Consider the following 25,570-nt stretch of genomic DNA (forward strand, 5'->3'; position numbering starts at 1 on the left):
GTTTTTGTTTTTTTTTTTTTTGGTGTGCTGGGAGCTAAGAATGGATTTTAGCCTTTGGTGGGGAACAGTCGTTGGCCCAGTTGGGAACCGAAACTGTTCACTGCCGTGGTCTCCACCAGCATGTTGTTGACTCCTGGAGACCAGGCTTTTTTTTCTAGCATAAGGGGACTGTCTTGCATCTTTGAATTCCCATAGCATAGCACTCAGTACATGTGTTTGGGGGGGGGGGGGGGGTTGAACTGAGCTCACTTTTTTTTTTTTTTGGTATTTTTTATTCACCCTCTGGAGTCAGATGGTGGTGTGAATCCTGGCTCTGACCTGTTCTCTCCGTGAGACTAGGCGTTTGGGTATGGTGCGGGTCTGAGCCTTTTTTTCCTCCTCTGAAAACTTCAGACAATAATCCCTGTTTCTGAGCGCTGTCGTGAGGGTAAAAGAAGCTGTCACTCTGTCAGCATCTGTACCGTGCTTAGCACAGGATAGGTGTTTTAAATTTTTTTTTTTTTTTCAACGTTTTTTATTTATTTTTGGGACAGAGAGAGACAGAGCATGAACGGGGGACGGGCAGAGAGAGAGGGAGACACAGAATCGGAAACAGGCTCCAGGCTCCGAGCCATCGGCCCAGAGCCTGACGCGGGGCTCGAACTCACGGACCGCGAGATCGTGACCTGGCTGAAGTCGGAGGCTTAACCGACTGCGCCACCCAGGCGCCCCTTTTTTTTAAATTTTTTTTTTTTTTTCAACGTTTTTTATTTATTTTTGCAGGATAGGTGTTTAATGTGAGCTGTTACTGTTTATCCAGACATCCAGCGAAAGTTGTGTAGTCTGAACATCATCACAGAAGCAAAATATCTAGCAATTGCAAATCTAAAAAAAAAAAAAATCGGTCATTTTCGGTTGGCCCCAAATTCTTTCTAGGGGTGTTGAAAATTAAGAGTTGCCCTTCTGTCTGTGGATCTGACTCTTCATTTTCTTCCCCATTTCCGTGCTGTTTTTTGTTTTGTTTTGGGGCCGAATGAATGTCATGGTGCCGACTTAGGAAAGCTTATATGGCACCGGTGAGGCAGAAGGCCTCAAGTGAGGGGTGAGTTATTCCGGGGCTCGAAGGGGTGGGGACTCACTCCTCGAGCAGCCCCCGCAGCAGGTGAATCTCTCCGAAGAGGGGCAGGCAGTGTTGATGAGGTGGGCCGGGCAGGGGAGGCGCATACTTCTGGGTGTATGACATTGACTTTGCAGGCTAGTGGGCACTCTGCAAAGGCGTGAGGAGTTGAAATGCATTCATACGTGACGTATCTTGGATGTCTTTCTTCGCAGGGACGGTGAAAGTGAAGAGCTCCAATATCCAGGTTGGAGACCTTATCATCGTTGAAAAGGTGGGTGGCGTCTCGCAGTTTGTGACCAGGCTGCCGTGTGGGTTTGGTGGCAATGTGGGAAGTCATTGCCAGTTCCCAAGCCCAACCATGTGGATTTGTGTATCTGGTATTTGTGTAACTGAATGTAGGCTTTGGGGGATTTTTCTCCTCTAGCTTTGCCTGGGGAGGAAAATGTTTTTCCCCATGAGACGTACGTATAAAATACTTTTTCAAGGTTTATGTGGTTGGTTAGCCAGAAATTCTCCTTATAAACACGCAAGTACAAGTTATTTTTTTTTTTATGTTTATCTATTTTTCAGAGAGAGAGTGTGAGTGGGGGAGGGGCAGAGAGAGAGGGAGACACAGAATCCAAAGGCTCCAGGCTCTGAGCTGATGGCACAGAGCCCGACAAGGGGCTCGAACTCACGGACTACGGGGGATCGTGACCTGAGCCAAAGTTAGACGCTTAACCGTCTGAGCCACCCAGGCTCCCCTAAGTTTTGATTTCCTATTTGCTGCATCTGTTTTGTTTTTTTTTTTTTTTTTTTTAACTTACTACAAAATCTTTCCTAGAGGTCTGCTTGCTGAGTAAGCACTTAAAAATATTGGTCCTTTACCATTTGAGCAGTTTTAGCTTGCATTTTGTGACATACGCATAGTACTTTTCTGTTGTTTTGTGGGGAGATGGGGTTAAGTGTAATATGAGAACGGTAAGGAGGCCAGAAAACACATTTTTTAAAATAGCACCCTTAATAAATGTTTGTAACTTTGGCAAACATCTCTTTTTAAAAGCTGTCTTTTTGGAAGGGAAGGTAGCGGGTCTGGGGGTGGCCCTGGAGAGTCTTGGAATAATATTTGATCGGAATGGGACCGTACTGTAACTGGTTTCTGTAGGAAGTGAACTATGCTCTTTTAAAAGGATTAAATCCAAGAACTCAAAGTCGATTTGAGGTAAAGTGAAGCTCTAGGGGATTAGGAAAGTAACAGCAGCGTGCAAGATTTTTCAGATTCAAAACCAAATAAATCCCCAAATCTGTCTGGGACAAAGGCAGAAACTTCAATGAGGCTGTGGGTTTCTGGCCCCCTCCCCACCGAGAGGGGCGGGGTGGGGGGGGGGGAGGCGGAAACCCCACACGTGGGCATTCACAGTAACAGTCTTTCTTTTCATTACGCAGAACCAGCGGGTCCCTGCTGACATGATCTTCCTGAGGACATCGGAAAAAAACGGTAAACATCTGGGATCAATTTTGAAAATAACCATTAACCTTTCAGTGGTAATTTGGCAAAATAATCATTTGAAAATGGAACAGAAGTAGATGATCGTTTTGGAGCCATGGAGGCAAGTCAAAAACATCTCTTTTAATAGAGGGGTCTTTAAAAAAAAAACAACAGAAAACCAAAACGTTCTTGGGGCTCACAGCTCAATAGATTCAGATCATCTCAACGATACAATTAGTCGGGCCCACGCTGGGTCACAGCTGGTGAAGTCGCACGCGGTGGCCGTGATCTTCCTTTCTGGGCTGCTGTTAGGCTCAACTTCAGGGGTTGGCGGGATAAGGAAGTGTGTCCAACATGCAGAAGCAAACAGACACCCTCTCTCTTCGGAGGAAATGCCAGGAGAAGTGTGACGGTAGAGAAACGGGGGAGAGAGGTAGGTGGCCTTTCTGGCCCTTTGCTCATGAGTGGCGGGGCCGTGCCTCGCCTCACCCCTCGGTTTATTTGTTATCACAGCCCACTTGGGCCTGAGGGAGCTGCTCCAGCCTCTTAAGGAGACCCCGCTGGGGGCAGGTCTTTCCCGGTGGGGCCACCACCATGGCCTGCCCACCCACTCATCTGTTGACTCTAATCTCCTTTTTATTTTTTGTTATTTAAGCCGTTGCGAGGAAACGTTGTGGCTGTTTTTCTCTTGCCTACAGGCGCCATCAGATCTTCGAACATCTGAAAAAAAAGGTCCCGTTATATTCCTTTGAGGTGGCTGCAGTCTATTTTATTATCAATCAAATAAAAGTATAGATGAAATTTTATACTAATAATATATTTAAAAAGCCCAGAGGTGGAGTAGAAGGCACTAGATTGAAAGTCTTTCTTTGAAATCTGCAGCTGTGTCCTCCGTTGGCTCTTACGTCCTTGTCAGTGAAGATAGACCATTATGGGTAGGGCCCCTGAAATGTATCCCCCCCCGAAAAAGAAAAAATTAGACGTTTTTTTTCTTTTTTCTTATTTGTCTTATTTTATTTTTTTTAATTTATTTTATTTTATTTCATTTCATTTTATTTTATTTCATTTTATTTTATTTCATTTTATTTTATTTTATTTTGAGAGAGAGACAGAGAGAGAGAGAGAGAGAGAGAGACAGACAGAGAGCGGGGGAGGGGCAGAGAGACACAGAGACAGATCCAAAGCAGCCTCTAGGCTCTGAGCTGTCAGCACAGAGTCCGATGTGGGGCTCAAACCCACCAACTATGAGATCACGACCTGAGCCAAGGTTAGATGCTTAACCGACTGAGCCACCCAGGTGCCCCCCCCCTTTTTTCTTTTTTTTAAAGTTTATTTATTTTGAGAGAGAAAGAGAGAGCATGAGCGGGGGAGGGACAGAGAAAGAGGGAAAGAGAGAGAATCCTAAGCAGGCTCTGTGCTGTCAGCGAAGAGCCTGACTTGGGGCTCGAACTCATGAACTGTGAGATCACGATCTGAGCCGAAACCAAGAGTCGGATGCTTAACCGACTGAGCCGCTCAGAGGCCCCTAGATGTGCTTCTCCTTAAGTGTCCAGAGGTGTTGGCCGCAGTGTCCACGAATTCAGTGCATCCGGGGTCTGATGAACACACAGCTAACCCATTGCTGAGACTTGCGCGCCAGACTGAAATAGGCGTTCACGGGCCAGTAGGAACCAGCGCGGGTCCGCTCGTAGCACCTTCTGTGTTCCGAGCCGTCTGGCAGGATCAGCCGTCGAGGCTTCCTCGTGTGAGGCTGCTGCTGCTGTGTCCGTGTTCACAGTCAGGGAAACCGAGGCTCGGACAGCCTAGGCGGCTTCCCAAGGGCATGCTGCTGGTACGTGGTGCCTCTGGTCTGGCTTCCAGGCGTCTGGCTCCTGAGGAGTGTAGACGACTCTGCCCAGAGTGGCCCGAGGTGCCAGCTGTGTCATGCCAGCCACCGTGCTGGGGGCTCGGTCACCCCCAGGTCTTTACAGCAACCTCCCGAGGCCTGCGTTCCTCCCCGTTTTCCAGACAGGGCCTGCCGGTGTTTATTTAGCAAGGTCAAGGAGCTGGCCCAGGTTCCTGCTTGGGGCGGATGGTGCAGTGAGGATTTGAACCCAGATCTCCGGACGCGAGAACTTACAGGGCAAGCGGGAAACGGGGCGTTCGTCTCCCCTCTTGGTTGCTGGCCACCGGTTGGATTTTTACGAAGGCCAGAGCGGGAACTGCGCAGAGCTGCCCGGGGGTAGACGGCGCCCACCTTCTTCCACAGGGTCGTGCTTCCTGCGCACGGACCAGCTGGACGGCGAGACCGACTGGAAGCTGCGGCTCCCCGTGGCCTGCGCGCAGAGGCTCCCCACCGCGGCCGTGAGTAGCTTTCCCGCAGAAACACAGCCTGGCAGCCGTGTCCGTGCAGGGCCAGCCAGCTCGGGGGGGGGGGGGGGGGCGCACGTAGATCAGTGTGTGGGGTGTCACTTCTGAAGGGGGCTGACGGGGTGGGGGCCGGGGGGGGCCCCGAGCACCTGTTCTTTCGAGTTGCGTGGCTGTGTGAAGCACAGTGGGGAGCTCTTTGGAGGGAAGCTCAGTCTTTTTTTTTTAAGTTTAGTTTTTTGAGAGAGAAAGAGAGAGTGGGGGAGGGGCAGAGAGAGAGAGGGAGGGGGAGAGAGAGAGAGGGAGAGAGAGAGAGGGAGGGAGGGAATCAGGGAATCCCAAGCAGGCTCCACACTGTCAGCGCAGAGCCCGACGCGGGGCTCGAGCTCGTGAACCGTGAGATCATGACCTGAGCCAAAATCAAGAGTAGAACACTTGGGGCGCCTGGGTGGCGCAGTCGGTTAAGCGTCCGACTTCAGCCAGGTCACGATCTCGCGGTCCGTGAGTTCGAGCCCCGCGTCGGGCTCTGGGCTGATGGCTCGGAGCCTGGAGCCTGTTTCCGATTCTGTGTCTCCCTCTCTCTCTGCCCCTCCCCCGTTCATGCTCTGTCTCTCTCTGTCCCAAAAATAAAAATAAAAAAACGTTGAAAAAAAAAAAAAAGAGTAGGACACTTAACTGACTGAGCCGCCCAAGGACCCCATAGCTCAGAATCTTAAGAAGCCCTGACAAGGTACTTAGCCTAAAACTAGAAGGGAAGGCAGGTGTATCATTTCTCCGCTCAGCGCCTCCAAAGGCTTCTCGTCTTATTGAGAACCCCTCCTCCAGCCCTCGCTGTTGTCCTCAGGCCCCATGTCCTCTGTCTCAGAGCCGGAGCCCCACCCTCGGCCTGGGTGCTCTGCCCGCCAGTGCCTTCTCCCTCCTGATGAGGCGTCCTCTGCCTCCGAGTGTTTGCCCTTGCTGTTTCCTACACCGGGGGCAGTCAGACCCCACTGGCTGCCTGGGTGGACATCTCCATTCTGTCTCTTGGGTTTTGTGCTCAGGTCTCCTTATCTGAGAGGCATTTTCTGACCGTTCTCTCCTTGCGTTCCCACCCCACTCGCTTCAAGGCGGTATCTCTGAGAGCAGAGTTCTGCCCAGTACGTTCACTGCTGAACGTCCTGTGCGTGGAACAGTGTGAGGAACGGCACAGAGAACAGCGTGTTAGCCCCGTTAGCCCCACGTCACTCATGCCATGATTTGTAAAGGGAGGGGGGACAGGGAGCCAAAGAGTAAGTTTAAACATAAGCCACATAGATTGGATGTGGCCCAAGGACGAGGTTACAAAGTCACAGAACGTAATTGAAACGCTCAGAGACCAACTGGTCCGAAAGGGTTAGGCAGAATGTATAAGCTTTTCCCAGGCTAGCGGTCGGGTTCACTGTGTTCTGTGAGGAAGGAGCAGGCAGGATACAGTTCTGTGTTAACCTGCTAATAAACACGCCCACTGTCCTGATGATTTTTCATAGCCAGTGACGAGTAAGATAACACTGGTATTAGTATTAATTTTTGAGCCAGGCGTTCTAGAGTAGCGAGTTTCTAACCGTGGTTAGGAGCCCCTGGGAATCCTTAAAACGCACTCACCTGCCCCTGAGATGGTTCTGATTTTTCTGGGTGATGCATTTTAACTTCCTGCTGAGATTTCTGCAAAGAAAGCTTTCCGAGCCTCAAAATGATTTGAAGGATTCTCTTTAAGAGACAGCCTGGAAGAGCCTAGAATCATGAAGATACTTGACCGTCAGCTGCACAGAGTTGCATTTCTTGGTGTGTGCTTTGGGTGTGTCAGTTTAATAAATGCTCATGTCCCCCCCCACCCCCACTCCCGCCACCCCCGTCTGGCACAGGCCTGGGCTGGGGTCCAGATGCCACGGGACCGAAGGGATCTGAATGGGGTGCAACGATTTAACAAAGCTGTAAGTTAGAAGAACCGTATGAAAAGATTACGTGGGCATTACGTGCCTATATTCTTGTTTAAAAAAAATTAAATTAGGGGAGCCTGGGTGGCTCAGCCGGTTAAGCATCCAACTCTTGATTTTGACTCAGGTCATGCTCTCACCATTCGTGAGTTCAAGCCCCTCACTGGGCTCCGTGTTGACAGCTTGGAGCCCGCTTGGGATTCTCTGTCTCCCCCCTCTCTCTGCCCCTCCACTGCTCTGTCGCTCTCTGTCTCAAATAAATAAATAAACGTTAAAAAAATTAAAGTATGTGGAAAGCCCTGGAGGAAAAAGCAAACAGTGTCGTTCATGGCCTCTACCCCACACCTGACCCGCTTCCCCCGGGGATCGCGTGAAGTCCGTAGTGCTCTTTGCGGACCATGGTCAGCACCCTTTCCTACAGATGTACAGCTGCAAACTTGTTGGAAGGGGGAGCTTTTACAAAGAAGGGATCCTACTGTATTTGCAATTCCACACCTTTCACCCGCGTGCTTTGGGTGTGCCTCAGGGCCTTTTCTTACCAGTTCAGAGGGGCCACAGAACAAACACACCTGCATACGGGGCCTCCTAGTGAGTTAGTAGAGGGCTCAGGGCCCGCCCGAGGGGCCGGCCGGTAGCCTCCAGACCCCTGATGGCACGGGGTATTGTGGTCTGAAAACCTGTGGCATCAGGTCCTGACCACCTGATTGGAGATTTGTTTTCTAAATCTTTTACTGTAAAATACACACTAGATTTACCATTTTATCATTTTAAAGTGTCCAGTTCGGTGGGTGTGAAGCACTTTCACACTGTTGTGCAGCCGTCCCCACCATCCATCCCCAGGTCTCTTCATCCTGCAAAACTAAGACTCTACGCCCGTGAAACAGAAATTCCCCATCGCCCAGCCCCCCGCAGGCACACTCTACTTTCTGTCTCTATGACTTTGCTCTAGGGACCTCTCGTAAGTGGAGGCCTCCAGTATTTGTCCTTTTGCGACTGGCTTTGCTTCCCTTAGCGAAAGGTCCCGAAGCTTCACCCACGTGGCGGCCTGTGTCGGAACTTCCTGTTTAAGGCTGGGCAACGTTCCGTCCTGTGTACGCACCGCATTTCGTTCGTCCGCGTATCATGCATCCATTGATGGGCCCTTGGGTTTGTTGCCATCTTTTGGTAATTGTGAGTAATGATGCTAAGGAAGGGGCGCATGGTCTCTTCGAGACCCTGCTTTCAGTTCCCAGCAGGTGGCTTGCTATTCATGTGCTAATCCTGTGCCAGGGTTTCTGAGGACCCGCCATACTGCTTTCCACAGTGGCTGCACCATTTCACATTCCTACCAACGGTGCACAAGCTTCCGACGTCTCCTCATCCTCACCAACAGTGTTTTCTGTTTGTTTTTAATGTTCATTTATTTTTGAGAGAGCGAGAGACCGAGCAGGAGTGGGGGAGGAGTAGAGACAGAGAGCGAGAGACAGAGTCCGAAGCGGGCTCCAGGCTCCGAGCTGTCAGCCCAGAGCCCGACGCGGGGCTCGAAGTCACGGACCTCGAGATCATGACCTGAGCCAAAATCAGACGCTTAACCGGCTGAGCCACACGGGTGCCCCACTTTTTCTGTTTTTTGAGAGTAGCCCTCTTAATGGGTGTGAGGTATTCTTTTTTTGCTTTTCACCCCTCCGTCTTTTCCAGGGCTTTACACAGAGCAGGTGCCCAGTAGCCCCTTGTTGACTGAGCAAGAATTTTCTTTGGTACCAACAGCTCTTGTAAAGCACAGTGTAGCAAAACAGGTGTGGGAAACCAGTTTGGGAAACACTGGGTGGCCACAGATAAACAGGCATCTTCACAGCAGACTCTGTCAGGGTGTCTTGGGATATGGCGACTCCTAAGCTTCTTGAATAGAAACATTTTCTTCCTTCTTCCACCTGCCCTGTAATTTTGAGAGCCTGTTTGCTGTCTGAGAGAACAGCTGCTTTTGAAAACTAGTGGGAAACTCCCGAAATCTTCTTTAATTACGAACTTTTCAAAAAAAAATTTTTATTTTACATTTATTTATCTTTGAGAGACAGAGAGAGACAGAGCACAAGTGGGGGAGGGGCAGAGAGAGAAGGAGACACAGAATCAGAATCAGGTTCCGAGCTCCGAGCCGTCCGCACAGGGCCCGACGCGGGGCTCCAACCCACAGGCCGCGAGATCACGAACTGAGCTGAAGTCGGACGCTCAACCGACTGAGCCACCCAGGCGCCCCACGAACTTTGTTTTTAACTCCAAAACGTTACCTTTGTTGAACAGGACCTTCTTCAGATCCGATCCTATGTTTACGCAGAAGAACCCAATATCGACATTCACAACTTTGTGGGAACTTTTACCAGAGTAAGTAAGCCTCGCTCACCGAGGAATCCTGCCTTTATAGAGTTGTGCTGGTAACAGACCTGAAGAGGTGTTGACGGGTCTTTGTTAGGGAGCAGCTTTGCTCGGGGTGGGGGTGAAGTTCCCTTAAGAAGCACCCCCCTCCCCCACCCTGGCCTTGAAGTGTTTCTCAGTGAGGTCGGCCCAGCTGGTTTTCCTTCCAGCCTCTGACCAGCTAGAATTACCTGACAACTTGGAGCCGAGCGTTGTTACGATCAATGTGAAAGCTCTGCACGCGCTCTTTCTGTCCCCTTCGGATGCATCCGTGACCCCTTCCACTCGCACAAGCCCCGTCTGCCTCCGTTACAAGTTTTAAGCCACGTCCCGACTTTTCAGAATAGAAATTAAATTTGGGCTGAAATGCTGTGAAGAATCTGGGACAGGGGATTTGTAGACTCCAAATTAAATCCATGGTCTCCTTCTGGAAGCTGTAGGGCTGGCCAGCGGAGGGCTGTTTCTGTTCGATTGGCTTCTGCATTCTATTGCTAGCCTTGTACGACATTTCTTCAGTGTTAGGAGCCTGTCCGGCTTCAGTCACAAACCACCCTTTTCACCTATCACCGTGGGATGAAAACGCCCAGGAGGGTGGCTTGTGAGCTCGGCCCTTCTCTCCTGGCTGAGCTGCAGGCATCCGAATAGGGGTCCTCCTCACTTCCTGTCTTGGGAGGAGCCAGCTGGAAACAGCCTGTGCATTCTGCCCAAACCTTGGTGGATAAATGCGTGTCCATTGGCCTTTTCCAGGAGGACAGCGACCCTCCGATCAGCGAGAGCTTGAGCATAGAGAACACTCTCTGGGCCGGCACTGTCATCGCGTCGGGTAAGGGCGCCCTTGTTGAGGAATGTGTTAGCAATTTGAAAAGGAAAGAAAATCCTTTTGTATAATTAGAATAATCATCTGTCAGTTGGGAAAATTAGTCGTCGGTCAGATGGTGTTTTCCACTTGCTCGCGCCCCTCCAGGGAATCAAACTGACGTCTAATTGGCCCTCGGACACTTGCGGACGTCTGTGAGAATCTGCTGTGCCAGTGGACTTCTCTGCAGCGTCCGCTCTGGGAATAGCCCTTAATTGCCTCCCGAGATTGACGTTCTAATCTGTACCAGAAATTGGGGCAGCCTGGGCCTTCTGGCTGGAAGTTGTGTCCGTGGGGGTGCCGGGCTGGCCCCGCCCGTCCAGGGGCCCTGGTGCCCAGGCAAAGGCCGTGAGCCTGAGTTGGAGCCTTGGTGTCGAAAACACCAAGATGCCGTGGAGATTGGTGCCTTTTAGTTTTGTGAACACTGGGATGAAACTGGGCAGAAGGGGCTCCAGGGGCTGAGGTGTCTGCGGTGGCCGCAGTTGACCTTAGTGGGGTGCCTCTGACCTGTCGGGCACTTTGTTGAGCCCTTTGTGTGCATTACACATTTCACTTAACCCTCCCAACGTTACCATGAGGGAAGGCGCCGGTGTCATTCCCATTCTGCAGATGAGGAAACCACGGCTCGGTGAGGTTAGTAAGTTGCCCAAGGTCACACCGCAGGTAAAAGGCAAAGTGGAGGCTTGAACCCAGGCGCTTTGCTCCAGAAGCAGCACTTACAGTACAGCTGTCCTTAGTGTATTACGTATGTTACGTAATAGTGTCCACTGTTATTAACGTATGATTATACTGCTGGCAACTTTCTGTCTTTGCTGTTTGTTGGAGGTTCGCTTTTTCCCTCTTCACGCACGTGTCCCTCCCGCCAGCCTGTTTTCTTCCCTTTGATGCTGCTTTGTGGCTCTTCAGTACAGCAGATGCTTGGTCAGGGTCCTCTGCGACAAGGCCTGTGGATGACGAGCACAGACCAGCACAGAGTACACACGGGGCTGCGAGTTCACCCTCCGCAGGGGCTCCGCTTAACGCAAACGGGCAGAGTTGAGCGCTCCCTTGAGGTCCTCCCACCTTTTCCTTTTCCGCTGCCTGCCCGTATTGACAGCGTGATCCGAGATGTCTCAGATCCTCCTGATGACTGACGAAGTGAGGAATGGGTCCCTGAGTTTCAGCGTGGCCACTGGGTGCTGCCGGCCATACCTTAGCCAGGCCCGAAGCCACGCCCACACCCGAGGCCACGCCTGCGTCCCCGCCCACACCCGTGGCCACGCCCACCAGGCCCTGCAGGAGCCCCTTCCCTTTCAGGCTCTGCCCTCCGGCCTCTCCCCTCCCGCTTGTCCACCGCGTCTCTCAGAACTGGTTTACTCTTCCTTCCCAGTTGTTCTCTACTTTGAAGTCACGTATTAACAAGTAATTATTTTTTTATTTTAAAAGTTTAATTAATTTAATTAACTTTAGAGAGCGAGTGCGAGTGGGCGGGAGGGACAGAGGGGAGGGGGAGAGAGAGTCTTCAACAAGCTCCAGGCTCAGCCCAGAGCCCAACCCGGGGCTTGATCCCACGATCTGAGCTGAAATCAAGAGTTGGTCACTCAATTGACTGAGCCACCCAGGCGCCCCTAACATTGCGGTAATAAATACACGTTCACACGTCTATCTGGTTTTTATTCTGGTGATTTTCTTCTCTCCTTCCTGCTTTCCTTCTTTCCATGCAGAAAAAAAAAAAAAAAAAAAAAAAGCAGACTCCACGCTCTCTGTGTGAACCACGAGATCATGACCTGAGCCAAAGTCAGATGCTTAATTGAGCCATGCAGGCGCCCCTAAAGGATTTTTAAGATTTTATTTTAAGTCCAGTCTCCTCCCCAACGTGGGGCTCGAACTCACGACCCCAAGATCAAGAGTCGCGTGCTCTATACCAGCTGAGCCAGCCAGGCGCCCCCAAAAGGCTTTGATCAAGCACCTCTATGTAATGCGGCCACGGTCTGTTGCTAGGCCCTGGTGCTGTGGTAGCATGCCAGAAGATTCTTGTCTCCGCCCTTGTGTTTCTAGTTTACTCTAAACTTCATACAGATTATGATTTTGAGGTGGAGGGTCTGAGGTGGAAAAGGCTTCTCAGCCTTAATCTCAGAGATGAACAGCAATAAGTTTTACTTACCAGGCTCTTTTTATTTACAGTGTTTTGCTGTCATTCTCTTGTTTTGGTCTCACGGCGTTAAATGAGGATTTAATGGAATGAAGAAGAATTGAGTCTCAGAGAGGCTAAGCAACTTGCCTAGGGTCACACAGCCTAGGAGGTCCTCTCCCGGAAGGCAGAGAGTGGAAAGCAAGTTGGGACCTTGAAGAGGGGAGAAAAAAATTTCAGACCGTTTGTGAGTGGTGCTGTAGGAACAGAGAGAGCAGTGATTTCAATGATCCGGTAGCAGCACCTGCCAAGCCCTTCAGCGGGCGCAGGTTTTCGAGTGAGTCTGAGAAGCCGGACGTTTACCGTTTCTTTAGCTGGCCTCAGTTTCCCCTGCTTCTCAGTGAGTCGTTCTCTGACTGCGCTGTGGTTCCAACGCGACCGTGAGGTTACGTACGAGCCACTTCCTTCCTGGTGCTCAACTCAAGAAACGGCCGTCCTTAATGACCTTGATTAGATGAGATTTTACTTCTCTGTTCTCTGTAGAGTCTAACTCCTGGGTTTTGGTCACTCTGCTCTTATCACTTGAAAGTTTAAAAAAAAAAAGAAAACTTGCCAGGCAGCATGTAGGGTCCAGTGACATTGGCCGGCATCAATCTGTAGAGGATGCAGCTGCCACGGTAACCCGCCACCCGGCCGCTCGGCTGAGGAGTCACTGGGGTGAGACACGGAAGGGACGGCCGGGGGGGTGGGGGGGAGGCCTGGGGCCTTGGCAGAGCAGGTGGCCCGGCTGTGTCACGGAGCCCGGTTCTTCCCAGACTCTCCAGTCCGTTGTGCCGCTGCCTCCCCCGACCCCAGCCCGGCGGGTTGATCGTGGCCACCGTGCGACCCACATGCAGTCACGCCGCGCGCCCCTCGCCCCAAGGCTTGGCGGGGTCGCATGCTTGAATGTTGCAGCAGCATCTAACTGCCGTAGACGTTTCTGAAGGCTCGCGCTCAGGGGGTAGCATTTGTCCTGTCACAGATGGGGAACAGAGGGGTCACAGGGCAGCGCTGACCCCGGGACCGCGCTGTCGTGGAGGGTTAGGAAGAACTTCGTGTGAAAGCCGACCGCAGCGGTGTGACTTGGGGAAAGAAACCAGCTGGCCAAACGGGGACGCGTCTGACTCTGCAGACGGATGGCAGAGGGTGACGGTGTGGAGGGTCAGGAGAGCTGACAGCACAGGAAGTGGGGGTCGGGTGGGGGGTGGAGGCACTCTGGTCGGAAAGTCTTGAAGGGCTTGATCGGGCCCGGGGGGGACCAGGATGAGCCGAGAGCCTGCCCCTGGCTGAAGCGAATGCCTGTGCTTCATACCTGCTGGTAGGACAGTGGCAAACGTGGACCCAGTGTCGCCACATCTTCTGATGTTCCGGGAGAAGCCAGAATTCTTAATTTCTTTTTTTTTATGTTTTTTTTTTTTTTAATTTTTTAAACGTTTATTTATTTTTGAGACAGAGAGAGACAGAGCATGAACGGGGGAGGGGCAGAGAGAGAGGGAGACACAGAATCCGAAACAGGCTCCAGGCTCTGAGCTGTCAGCACAGAGCCCGACGCGGGGCTCAAACTCACGGACTGAGAGATCATGACCTGAGCTGAAGTCGGGCACTCAACCGACTGAGCCACCCAGGCGCCCCTCTTTTTTTTTTTTACGTTTTTTTTTTTTTTTTTTTCTCAGTTCAAGTTTAATTTTTGGGACAGAGAGAGACAGAGCATGAACGGGGGAGGGGCAGAGAGAGAGGGAGACACAGAATCGGAAACAGGCTCCAGGCTCTGAGCCATCAGCCCAGAGCCTGACGCGGGGCTCGAACTCACGGACCGCGAGATCGTGACCTGGCTGAAGTCGGACGCTTAACCGACTGCGCCACCCAGGTGCCCCTCTTTTTTTTTACGTTTTTATTTATGTTTCAGAGAGAGAGAGAGAGAGGGAGAGAACGAATGGGGGAGGGGCAGAGAGAGAGGAGACAGAATCCGAAGCAGGCTCCAGGCTCTGAGCTGTCAGCACAGAGCCCGACACGGGGCTTGAACTCGTGAACCGCAAGAGCATGACCTGAGCTGAAGTCAGACGCTTAACCGACCGAGACACCAGGCGCCCCTTAATTTTTTTTGCATGAAAACTCCTGCATTTCAAAGTTGGCAATGAATTCAGAACCTTTATTTATTTAGGTTTATTTATTTGTTTTGAGAGAGACGGAGAGGGAGGGGCAGAGAGAGAATCCCAAGCAGGCTCTGCGCTATCTGCGTAGGGCCCGAAGCAGGGCTCGAACTCCCGAACCCCAAGATCGTGACCTGAGCCGAAATCAAGAGTCGGACGCTTACCCGACTGAGCCCCCAGGCGCCCCGAATCCAAAACCTTTAAAGTGCTGTACAGACCAGCACAGGTCTGTGGTTTCTCTCTGGGTGACAGTGGCCGGCCTTTGGATCTTGTGGAGGTGGTTTTGGTCTTTAGCACAGGCGGAGGGTGGGTGGGGGGAGGCCATTTTCAGCGGCCTTGGGAGGCACCGAGGTCGGCTGGCGCCAGCGGGGGACCCGTTCAGAGGCCCTAGTTGTTAGGACCCTCTCGGACCCTGGACGTCGGTGACTGAGACCCACCACCTCTGTGCAGGAGTGGGTGCAGTGGCTGCGTGGCCACCCCTAGTCTAAATGTCTCCGCGGCCGCAGGCCTCCGTTACTGGAGCCTGCCATCTGCCAGGGAGTCTCCAGGGAGCTCTCTCCGGCCTGCCATCTGCTGAGCCTTCGTGGAAGGGAACCGCATCGTGTGCATTAAGCTTGGAAGGGGGACTTCGGCGTCTCCTCCCAGGGCTTTGTCCGGGGGACACAGTCCCTGTGCTTCACCTGGGCTCGGGCCCTTCCACCAACTCTGTTTGAGGCTCTCTGAGGCTTTGCATGTCCCTCTGAGGGAGGAGAGTTCAGATGTTCCAGCAGAGACAAGGTTGCTTGTGCTCCTGGGAATCTTCCCTGAAGGTTTGGCAGGGCTGGCCCCTTCTCAGGGTTCGAGCTTCCGCTCAGGTGTCCTCAACTCAGAGGCTGCTTTGCTGACCGCCCGGCACAGACCGGCAGCCTTCTCCGGCCTCCCTTCCCGTTCTTCTGCCTGAACTTCACCATGGCACCTGCCGCTGTCCGTGACTACCTGCTTCTCGTCTGCTCCCTCGCTGTCTGTCTTCCCCACCGTGTTGAGACTTGTCACGGCATACCCTGAAAAGGGCAGACAGTGGTAAACTTTTAATCTTGCCAGTTTCACCCCAAAATAGGTTGTCCCAACATACGCTGCAGCCAACCGCATGTGCGGCAGAACCCATCTCTCCGCCTCTCCGCTGACCCTGGATGTTCTCAAGCTGTGGAATTTCTGTTGCTGTGATAGGGATTGAAATGGCTTAGTTTGCATTTCTTTGATGATTCACAAAGTTGAGCATCTTTTCTAATGTCAGCTAGCCTTTGATATTCCTCCTATAAATTGTTGACTTCTAGAAAGCGCGGTATGGGGGGGGGGTGAGAGGGAGCAGGGGAGTTCTCAGGAAAGAATTGTCTTGTGGACAGACATCCCTGCCCCCCCCCCCCAGTAGTCTCGTTAAGACACAGTGTCTGAAAGGAATCGGACTCAGCGGGAAGAATATGCTCTAATAAGAAGAGAGTGTATTTGAACTTCCATAATTGTTTATGAAGATAGGAATGTTCTAGGCACCTCTGGAGACCTCTGAGGGCAGAGGCACAAAGGACAGACCTCCACTCCCCCCAGGCTGCTGGGCCGCACAGACCAGCACTGAGCAGCGGACCTTATGGCAACGGTGCAAGTGCTCGGTATCTTTGCCGTGACTGTTGAGCACTTGAACCTGGCGAACGTGGAGTGAGAATGGGCGGCTGTATTTCACATACTACTTTCAATTGCATTGAAATCTCTGCTTCCGATTCTGTGTCTCCCTGTCTCTCTGCCCCTCCCCCGTTCATGCTCTGTCTCTCTCTGTCCCAAAAATAAATAAAAAACGCTGAAAAAAAAAAATTAAAAAAAAAAAAAAAAAAAAGGGGCGCCTGGGTGGCGCAGTCGGTTAAGCGTCCGACTTCAGCCAGGTCACGATCTCGCGGTCCGTGAGTTCGAGCCCCGCGTCAGGCTCTGGGCTGATGGCTCAGAGCCTGGAGCCTGCTTCCGATTCTGTGTCTCCCTGTCTCTCTGCCCCTCCCCCGTTCATGCTCTGTCTCTCTCTGTCCCAAAAATAAATAAAAAACGCTGAAAAAAAAAAAATTAAAACAAAAAAAATCAATTGCATTGAAATCTAAACGGCTTCATGTGGCCACTAGCTACCATAGTGGTCACTGTGGCCATAGATCATCGTCTTTGTTAACAGCCCTTTGCATTCATTATGCTTTCCTGATTTTAGGTACCGTTGTGGGTGTTGTTCTGTACACGGGCAGAGAACTCCGGAGTGTCATGAATACCTCAAATCCTCGAAGTAAGGTGTGTATGTGGTCCTAAGATGCATCTCCTTGTCAGAACTTTTTGACTTGATGTATCTTGATGATTGGTGTTGGCTGGGTGAGGGGCTAGATTTTGGCTTTTTATGTTTATTTATTTTTGAGAGAGAGAGAGCGAGAGAGAGCGCATGAGCAGGGGAGGTGGAGACAGAGGGGGACAGAGGATCCAAAGCGGACCCCACTGTGGCAGCAGAGAGCCTGATGCAGGGCTCAAACTCACGGTCTGTGAGACCGTGACCTGAGCTGAAGTCGGACGCTCAGCTGACTGAGCCACCCAGGCGCCCCCGAGGAGCTAGATTTAAAGACAGTAGGGTCGCCTGGGTGGCTCGGTCAGTTGAGCATCTGACTTCAGCTCAGGTCACGATCTCGTGGTTCGTGGGTTCGAGCCTCGCGTTGGGCTCTGTGCTGACAGCTCGGAGCCTGGAGCCCGCTTCCCGTTCTGTGTCTCCCTCTCTCTCTGCTCCTCTCCTGCTCATGCTCTTTCTCTCTCAAAAATAAATAAACATTTAAAAAAATTAAAAATCAAGATAGGAACAGCTAACAGTGTTATTTCATTTATACAGACTTACCGTCTTTTCATATACGGGTGTGTGTGTGTGTGTGTGTGTGTGTGTGTGTGTTTACATACCTACAGATGCGTTCATGTAACACATAAGCAGGTATGCGTACATATGTATGTGAATTCATAAAAATGTTAAAGCTTGTAAGTTAAAAGTGTTGAGCACCTACTGTGTGCTGTGTGTTCTCCATCCTTCACCCGCATCCTACTTGACCCTCACCCCAGCCTCTGAGCCCAGGCACTTCCATGGGCTCATCTGAGCCGAGCGGTGGCCTTGAGAAGCACCGCGTTCGGCCGAGCCGCACAGCGAGGAGGAGGCAGCCTCGGGTTCCCCCACCCTGCTGATGGCCGTCTGTGGCAAACGTGGTCCACGGTGCCATCTGCCCGGTGGCGGCCCCGTTGTCGCTTCTTTCCACCGTGACCTGCCCTCCCAGCCCGGCCCCTCCTCCAGTTTCGAGGAGCCAGAAAGTACAGAACGAGTTCCTCTGTCGACACCGTGAACGAATGCCACTCACCGTCATGACCGTCCTTACGGCCGGAAGGCCGTTTGTTTGATGTTTCAGCCTTACCCTGGGCCACGTTTCTGTGAAGTTCTGGCTTTGGTGTGCCAGTTACGTTTTTTTTTTTAACATACACGTTAACGTAAATACGCAGTTGGTAAGATCCTCGTGTTCAGCAGTACAGCCCTTAAACGTCAGGTGCCCCCGGTGTCTGTGCCCTGAACTCAGGCAGCGCTGGATCAGCGTGTGGTGCGGGTCTAAGAGGTGGGGGCGGAGTCATTTTACAGGCGGCAGTGGCGGATGGCAGAGGTCATGCCACACAGAGCGCCACCAAATGCAGCGGTAACCTGCTTATATGTTTGCAAGTCTCCATCTTCTTTTTTAAGTTTATTTTTGAGAGAGAGAGAGAGAGAGAGAGTCTGTGCACGAGTGGGGGAGGGGCCGAGAGAGAGAGGGAGAGAGAGAATCCCAAGCAGGCTCTGAGCTGTCAGCGCAGAGTGCAACGCGGGGCTCGATCCCACGAACCGTGAGATCATGACCCGAGCCACAGTCAAGAGTCGGTTGCTTAACCGACTGAGCCACCCGGGTGCCCCAAGTCTAAATCTTCTTAATTGTTAAAAAAAAAAAAAAAAATTGAAATCCAAATTCTTTGAGGTTCTTTGGATGTCTGTTAGGAAGTCCAGCCTATGGGGCCCGGTATTCTCAACCGAAGGTACGGGGGCTGATGGGTCCTACCGACTCACCGGGGTGGAGGTGTTCTTGAGTGGAGGACCAGTTCTCCGGGTAGTGGACCAGCGTCCACTAGCTCTCCTTTGTGCCTTGTCCCGCAGATTGGCCTGTTTGACCTGGAAGTGAATTGCCTCACCAAGATCCTCTTTGGTGCTTTGGTGGTGGTGTCGCTCGTCATGGTTGCCCTTCAGCACTTTGCCGGTCGTTGGTACCTACAGATCATCCGCTTCCTCCTCTTGTTCTCCAACATCATTCCCATCAGGTAAGCAGAGGACGAGCCATGACATTGTCTTCTCTTTCCTCGCGGTCCCTTTGAAGAACGATGACCGGGAACTGTCAGGGTCAAGGATGTGAGCCGCGCTCTGTGGCTGTGGCATCAGGAGGGAGGGCGCCTTCCTCCCTGAAGCATCCTTTCCTGAATCAGTCTGTGCTCGGAAGATCTTGCCTTGCCTGCTTTATGCCAGGGATACCGCTCAGAGTCCTGTCTCCTCTGCCGGCTCAAGAGGTTGGGAGTGGCTACTGGGAGTGCTGCGTTGAGACGGGTCCTGAGTCCGGGCTGAAAGGGGACCACAACAGGGAGGAACCCTGAAGGCACTGTGCCGAGGGAAACGAGCCGGTCCCCAAAGGACAAATCTGTGTGATTCTCCTCCTGTGGGCTCCCTAGAGCAGTCAAATTCAGGGAGACGGAGAGTAGATGGGTGGGTTCCAGGGGCTGGAGGAAGGGGAGAACGGGGCGTTGTTTCATGGGTATGGAATTACAGTTTGGGAAGATAAAAAGTTCTGGAGACAGATGGTGGGTGACGGTGGTACAACAGGCAGATCATACTTGATGCCGCTGAGCTGTGCACGGACTGGTTTCAGTAGTAAATTTGTTAACGTGGATTTTGCCACAAGTTAGAACAGCACATTATCAAAATACGTTGGCTCAGAGGACCAGTAATTAGGACAAAAAAACCCAAAAAAGGACTAAGACAACTACCGTTTCAGTATTTTAAAAGCATTTAAAGTTTTCAGTGTTCTATCTTAGTCCAAAATAGAAGCGCTTCACGAAAGTGAAAACTCGGGTGGGGAGTTATCTGAGAGCGGTGTTGACTCCTGTCAGATGTGGGGATTCAGCCGAAGACGCGCGTCTGTAGGCAGGGATTCCAGATGTTGTGGCCCAGATGCGTGTTAAGAGTCCTCGCCATCTGCCGAGACCCTGGGAGCCTCGCAGATGTGCTGTTATTAACCTGTTTGCTCTGGTCGTCTGACTAGTCTGCGTGTCAACCTGGACATGGGCAAGATCGTGTACAGCTGGGTGATTCGGAGGGACTCGAAAATCCCCGGGACCGTGGTTCGTTCCAGCACGATCCCCGAGCAGCTGGGGAGGATTTCCTACTTGCTCACAGACAAGACAGGTGAGCTGTTTCCTGGGCCTTCCCAGGCTTCTGGGTGAGGCGGGTGCCTGGATTCTCTTTCTGGAGGTGTTAGAGAATGTGCTCCTGGACCTTTGGATGAGGGCTGATTATTTGGCGACGGTGACCGTGATGGTCGTCGCCATCGTCAAGCGGCAAAGACTTACGCGGTACTAATTACGCACGGGGCGCTCTTCTGGGTGTTCCGTTAACCCTCCACCTAATCTTGTGGGCATTTTTATCCCCATTTTACAGACGAGGAAGTGAGGCACAGGGAGGTTTACTGTCTTGTCAGAAGCGCAGGGCGACAGAGCAGGCAGTCTGGCTTCAGGCCCTCATAACCACACCCCAAAATACTTTGCAGTTTAATATCAGAGTGACTGAGAGCAAGGCCGGGGGCATGGCGATACCTGGGCTTAAGCTTCATCCCTACCATTTGGCGGCCGTGGGACAAAAGAGCGTCCGTTATAAAGGTCTGGGGTGGCTCACCAAATCAGAGAGAAATTAGGTTTCAGGAGGGAGCAGAGCCAGAGAATTTCTGGGTACGTTAGCATCAGAATCCCCGGGGTGGTCTGTGTAGGACTCCGTGACTGGGGTGAACTTGATTCTGTTCGTCTTCCGTCCAGGTATCTGTCTGCTCGAGGTTCAGACATAGAATAGAATCTAGTGCACGTCCTGGGCCACCATCCTGGCGGATGGAATGAGTCAGACACCCTGACCCGCCCAGGGAGGGACGGTGGTCGTGTCCCCGTGGAACCCCAGGATGCCGTTTCAAAAGAAAAGGAATTAGGTTCTGGGCAGGCCAAACAACACAGAGGTCTACCCGGCTGGGGCAGTGTGGAGGCCAGCGTAAACACCTAGCAGTAAACTCTCAGGAAACGGCAGCCGTCGTCACGGTGAACGACAGCCCCAGGATGTGGGCACCGTTACTCGATTTGTCTTGTGTTTCAGGAACGCTTACCCAGAATGAGATGGTTTTCAAACGGCTCCATCTGGGCACCGTGGCCTATGGCCTCGACTCCATGGACGAAGTACAGAGCCACATTTTTAGCATTTATACCCAGGTAAATCCTTCTGTTTTGACACTTGAAACAGTTCCTTTGCATTTATTAACAGTTGTGTTGAGCTGTCGTTCGTAACACTGTCCAGTTCGCCCATTTACAGTGTGCCCTTCAGTGGTTTTTGGTTTATTTACAGTTTCGTCGTCATCACCCAGGAGAGAAATCACATCCCTGTTTGCCGTCATTCCCGCTCTCCCCCCCGCCCCCACCTCGTCTTCCAAACCCATGGTGACCTTCGGTCCTTTGTGTTTTGGATGAAATTGCAGTTGAGGGGCGCCTGGGTGGCTCAGTCGGTTGGGCGTCCGACTTCGGCTCAGGTCACGATCTCACGGTTCGTGAGTTCGAGCCCCGTGTCGGGCTCTGTGCCGACAGCTCGGGCCTGGATGGAGCCTGCTTCGGATTCTGTGTCTCCTTCTCTCTCTGCCCCTCCCCAGCTTCCACTCTGTCTCTCTCAAAAATAAATACATGTTAAAGAGAAATTAAAAAAAGAAAAAAAGAAATTGCACTTGAGACTTCCCCATCTACCTCCTTCCCAGAGTTAACCTGCTGTACGGAAACGCTTACGGCTGTTAGGAGAAACCTAAGAGAAACTTGTTTGCCCTTTACCGAGTGCCAGAAATAGCTTTGAGAGCCTCCTGGTTCGTGTCACTTCCTGGTCAGGAGCCAACGCAGCGGGAATGAGCCACCTGCTCCTGAAACAGTGTCACCCATCAGCTTCCGTGTCAACCCCGCGACCGCGTGCGGGAGAGTAGCCTGTCAGAGATGGCCTTCCGCTCTGCTGCTGCTCCCACATCTTTTCCCACAGAGTTTTTCAAAATCGATCCTTTTTTTACAGAAGGGTACTGCTAACATTCCTTAAAAGTCACACCAGTGGCTCCCACCTCGGCTCCTCAGAATTGCTGCTGACGTTTTCAATACAAAATGGAACAAAAGCAAGGAATACCCGAGAGATTCTGATGCGTTACGATTAGGGGAGGGCTGGGCTTCTGTGTGTGTGTGTGTGTGTGTGTGTGTGTGTTTAATTATTAAAAAAAATTTTTAATGTTTATTTTTGAGAGAAAGAGAGAGAGACTGAGTGGGGGAGGTGCAGAGAGAGGGAGACACCAAATCCGAAGCAGGCTCCAGGCTCCGAGCTGTCAGCACAGAGCCCGATGTGGGGCTCGAACCCATGAACCGTGAGATCATGACCTGAGCCGAAGTCAGACGCTCAACCGACTGAGCCACCCGGGCGCCCCTGGGTTTCTGTGTTTTAATCTTAAAATGAGGGGGCGCCTGGCTGGCGCAGTCAGTTGAGCATCCGACTCTTGATTTTGGCTCAGGTCACGATCTCATGGTTCGTGGGTTCGAGCTCCGGGTTGGGCCCTGTGCTAACAGGGTGGATCCTGCTTGGGATTCTCTCTCTCTCTCTCTCTCTCTCTCTCTCTCTCTCTCTCTCTGCTTCTCCCCTGCTTGTGCTCACTCGCTCTCTCTCTCAAAAATAAAAAAACTTAAAAAAAAAAAACAACATAAGATGACATACCAACAGATGCCTTGGTAATTCTGAGACACATCAGGGCTAAGTGCTTACCCGTGGGTACATGTTGTGGCTCTCGTTTGGAGAGGAGAAGAAAGAGGCCGGGTTTTACTTAAATTTGTCAAAATAGACGATGATTTTGTTGTCAGAAATCCAGTTAGAAATGTGCAGGAAGTATTTCTCTACAGGGGTTAAAGGTGGAATCCAGGAGTACTGCATGGGACAGTTCTACCGGGCATTTAATTTTCCGGGACATTCGCTGGTAGGCATGCCCGGGTTTCCAGGTTATCTCCTAAAAACGGCAGAGCAGGAGATGCAGCTGGGAAGTGGGAGTGGGTTTTAAATGGAGGACAGTTAATTTGATTTATGTAACGTTCTCCTGTACAGTCAGTGGTGAAACTCCTGTAGTTTTCTTCGAGGCTCCCCGTGTGGGCATTTGTGGCTTGTCTCCAAACGGGTCCATGGACCATTTTCAAAGATGTACTTTAGGATTCCTGAAAAATCACGAGGACTCTGTTGGACAGGAAGGAAAGGCCACAGCCAACCCCCGTTCCTGCCCCTCTCTCTGACCTGTCTTCCTCTGTGGCACCGGTGCCCCCAGGGCTCTGTCCCAGCTCCTGTACCTCCGTCCTAGGCGGTCCCTTCCCCCCCCCCCCCCCCCCCCCCCCGGCTTCCATTGCTCTGCAGATACTGGTGTTCCCCTCGCTGTCTGCACCCCAGCCCTTCTCACTCGCTAGAGCGAAATTCCGCTCTCCCTTGCTCGGCTGTCTACAGTCTCCCTCCCGGCCCCCCCCCGCACGGTTTTCCTGCTTCTCCTCTTGCTCAGGGGCCCCCCTTGTACCGTCAGCTCCCTCTTGGGGCTGAGACTTGCACGTGGTCCAGGCGTGGCCTTCATGCCCACCCTCCTCCCTCCCCCCACCTCCCCCAGGGCAGGGGAGCTGGCTCGGAAGGGACTCTTCCCTCTGAACCATCGGCCCCCAGATGCCTTCCGGGCCCCACCCGAGGGGGTCCACCGTGGGGGTTCTCACGCTTACCGGCGCCTGGCCGGACACCCCTGCCTCTCCAGCCCCCTTCTCAGCACCGCTGGCCGGCCGATGATTACACTGCACGGCTTCACGGTCACGGTGCGTGTCCCCCGGCAGGAGACACAGCCTGGCGCGTTTCGGTGGTGCTTTTATGAGCTTGTGGTGTTTACAGAAACCATCCCTTCTCGGGGATATTTGCGTAGCTCAGCTTTTATGGTCCGTTTTCACCTTAGCACAGATAGCACTCATAGTAAAGTGTTAAAAGGCAGAAACGACACGTCTTAACCATGAACTCTACCCCACACCCCTTCCTTAGCGGAAGCTCGTGAATTGATTTGCCCGTCCTGGCCTTGGATTTAAAATGGCTGGGTGTTGTAGGGTTAGGTTGTCTGGAGACTGGAGTGAGCTCAGAATAACAGTACCCGCCCACCTCAGCGAGGTGTGTCGTTTCTTTTCTCATGACATCTAAAAATCCTGCAGTGGGCACATAAATACTTTTGTGATGGGGTTATGGAGGCTTTCCCGGGTTTTTAAAACAGCCATAAAATTCAGCTATGTTGTGTCCCTTTCAGTAACTTTGTTAGTAAGTTTACAGAGTTGTGGAACTATAACTAAATTAGACCACTACAACCCAATTTTAGAATATACCCACCACCCGAAAAGATTCTCCTGAGCCCATTACAGTCACTCACTTAAATTTAGAGTTGGATAATGGGATTTTTGTGCCAGTGTTTCTTGAAGCCCAGTATTTGGAGCAACTGGGTCAGATCACTTGGGACAGAATCTCTAAACATAAAACTTGTAACAAGTGAGCCTTCCGAACAACAGCAGTGTTTGAAAACAGCTACTATGAATCTGAAGTTTCCCCTTATTTTTCAGAACATCAGTGTCTAAATCCATGGACTCTAAAACAGTTTGCAAGATGACCCGTGGACCGAAGAAAAGTCACTCTTTATTTTCATCTTCAAAATTAAGGCAACATTTATTTTTATTTTTATCTTTTTTTTAAAGTTTATTTTTGAGAGACAGAGACAGAGTGTGCGTGGGGGAGGGGCAGAGAGAGAGAGAGAGAGAGAGAGAGAAGCAGGCTCTAGGCTCTGAGCCATTGGCAGAGTTCTACACAGGGCTCGAACTCATGAACGGCAAGATCATGACCTGAGCCGAAGAGTGACGCTTAGCCAACTGAGCCACCCAGGCGCCCCTAGGATACATTTCGTTGCTGCAGAAGAAATAAAGAATGTAGATAGGCACGAAGAAAAAACATAGATTTACACTGCCAAACTGTTCCTCTGCTTTTGCGTGTCTGGAGGGAGGTATGTTTTGTTTCTGTGTATGTTTCTTTTTCCTTCTCAACACGAAGCCGTCATACTTTCCTAATTCTTTTTAACTAGAGCGGAGCATCAGAATTGTGTGTGAGGTTTAGAAAATCTCTCTCTGTATCTATATCTATGCTTGGGCCTTACTGCATTCTTTAGGTATAGAAGGCCCGAACATATATATTTCTTAAAATCTTTATTGGTTATTCTGAGAAGCGTTTCCAGTTAAGAACCACTGTTAGAATATCACTATCAAACTTACTTTTCTTCACACGCACACACGCACACGCACGAGCCAACTTAACTTTTTTTCACTCTTGTCAGTGATTATGATAATTTTAATGGTTTTCTAACAGGGCCGGGACTAGGGTAAGGAGACTGAGGTACGCCCCCAAGGAGCAAAACTTAATGAGATGCCGGAAAAAACCCGCAACAACCCCAAACACAGCAGTCAAGATAAATCCTATGGTGATGCGGTATTTAAAAAATTCAGGCAGAAGTCCGTGATGAACACAGTTCTGCAGTTTGGAATCGATGGGATCCAGCTCTGGATTAGCACAGTGAAGTCTCCCCTCCCTCACCCTAGTCCAGGCCCTGGCTTTGTACCCCGGTTCTCAGCCCTGGCACGGTGACGTATCGGGCCGGATCGTTCTTCGTTGTGTGAGCTGTGCGTCGCGGGATGGTCAGCAGCGCCCTTGGCCTCTACCATGCAGATGTCTGTAGCACCCCCTCCCCCAGCTCTGACAACCAAGA

The 25,570-nt window shown here is 51.5% G+C and overlaps 1 protein-coding gene and 1 long non-coding RNA gene across 2 annotated transcripts in view; one reads left to right on the forward strand and one right to left on the reverse strand.

Moving 5' to 3' along the window:
* The window catches only part of ATP9A (ATPase phospholipid transporting 9A (putative)), a 125,955-nt gene that overhangs the window by 49,817 nt on the left and 50,568 nt on the right, over positions 1-25,570 (forward strand). The window contains 9 exon segments of the mRNA XM_053890131.1: positions 1,312-1,370; positions 2,525-2,576; positions 4,816-4,910; positions 9,143-9,223; positions 10,001-10,076; positions 16,627-16,703; positions 18,610-18,770; positions 19,763-19,905; positions 20,854-20,966. Of these exon segments, the coding sequence (XP_053746106.1) occupies positions 1,312-1,370; positions 2,525-2,576; positions 4,816-4,910; positions 9,143-9,223; positions 10,001-10,076; positions 16,627-16,703; positions 18,610-18,770; positions 19,763-19,905; positions 20,854-20,966 (857 nt within the window).
* On the reverse strand, positions 14,417-23,906 carry LOC109272262 (uncharacterized). Its single transcript, XR_002082359.2, has 3 exons — positions 23,511-23,906; positions 22,531-22,970; positions 14,417-15,448 (listed from the first exon to the last, which is right to left on the reverse strand). It is a non-coding gene; the product is annotated as an uncharacterized LOC109272262 (long non-coding RNA).

Source organism: Panthera pardus, unplaced genomic scaffold, assembly GCF_024362965.1.
Source record: "Panthera pardus isolate Hobbes unplaced genomic scaffold, ASM2436296v1 HiC_scaffold_25, whole genome shotgun sequence".
NCBI classification, from domain to species: domain Eukaryota; kingdom Metazoa; phylum Chordata; class Mammalia; order Carnivora; family Felidae; genus Panthera; species Panthera pardus.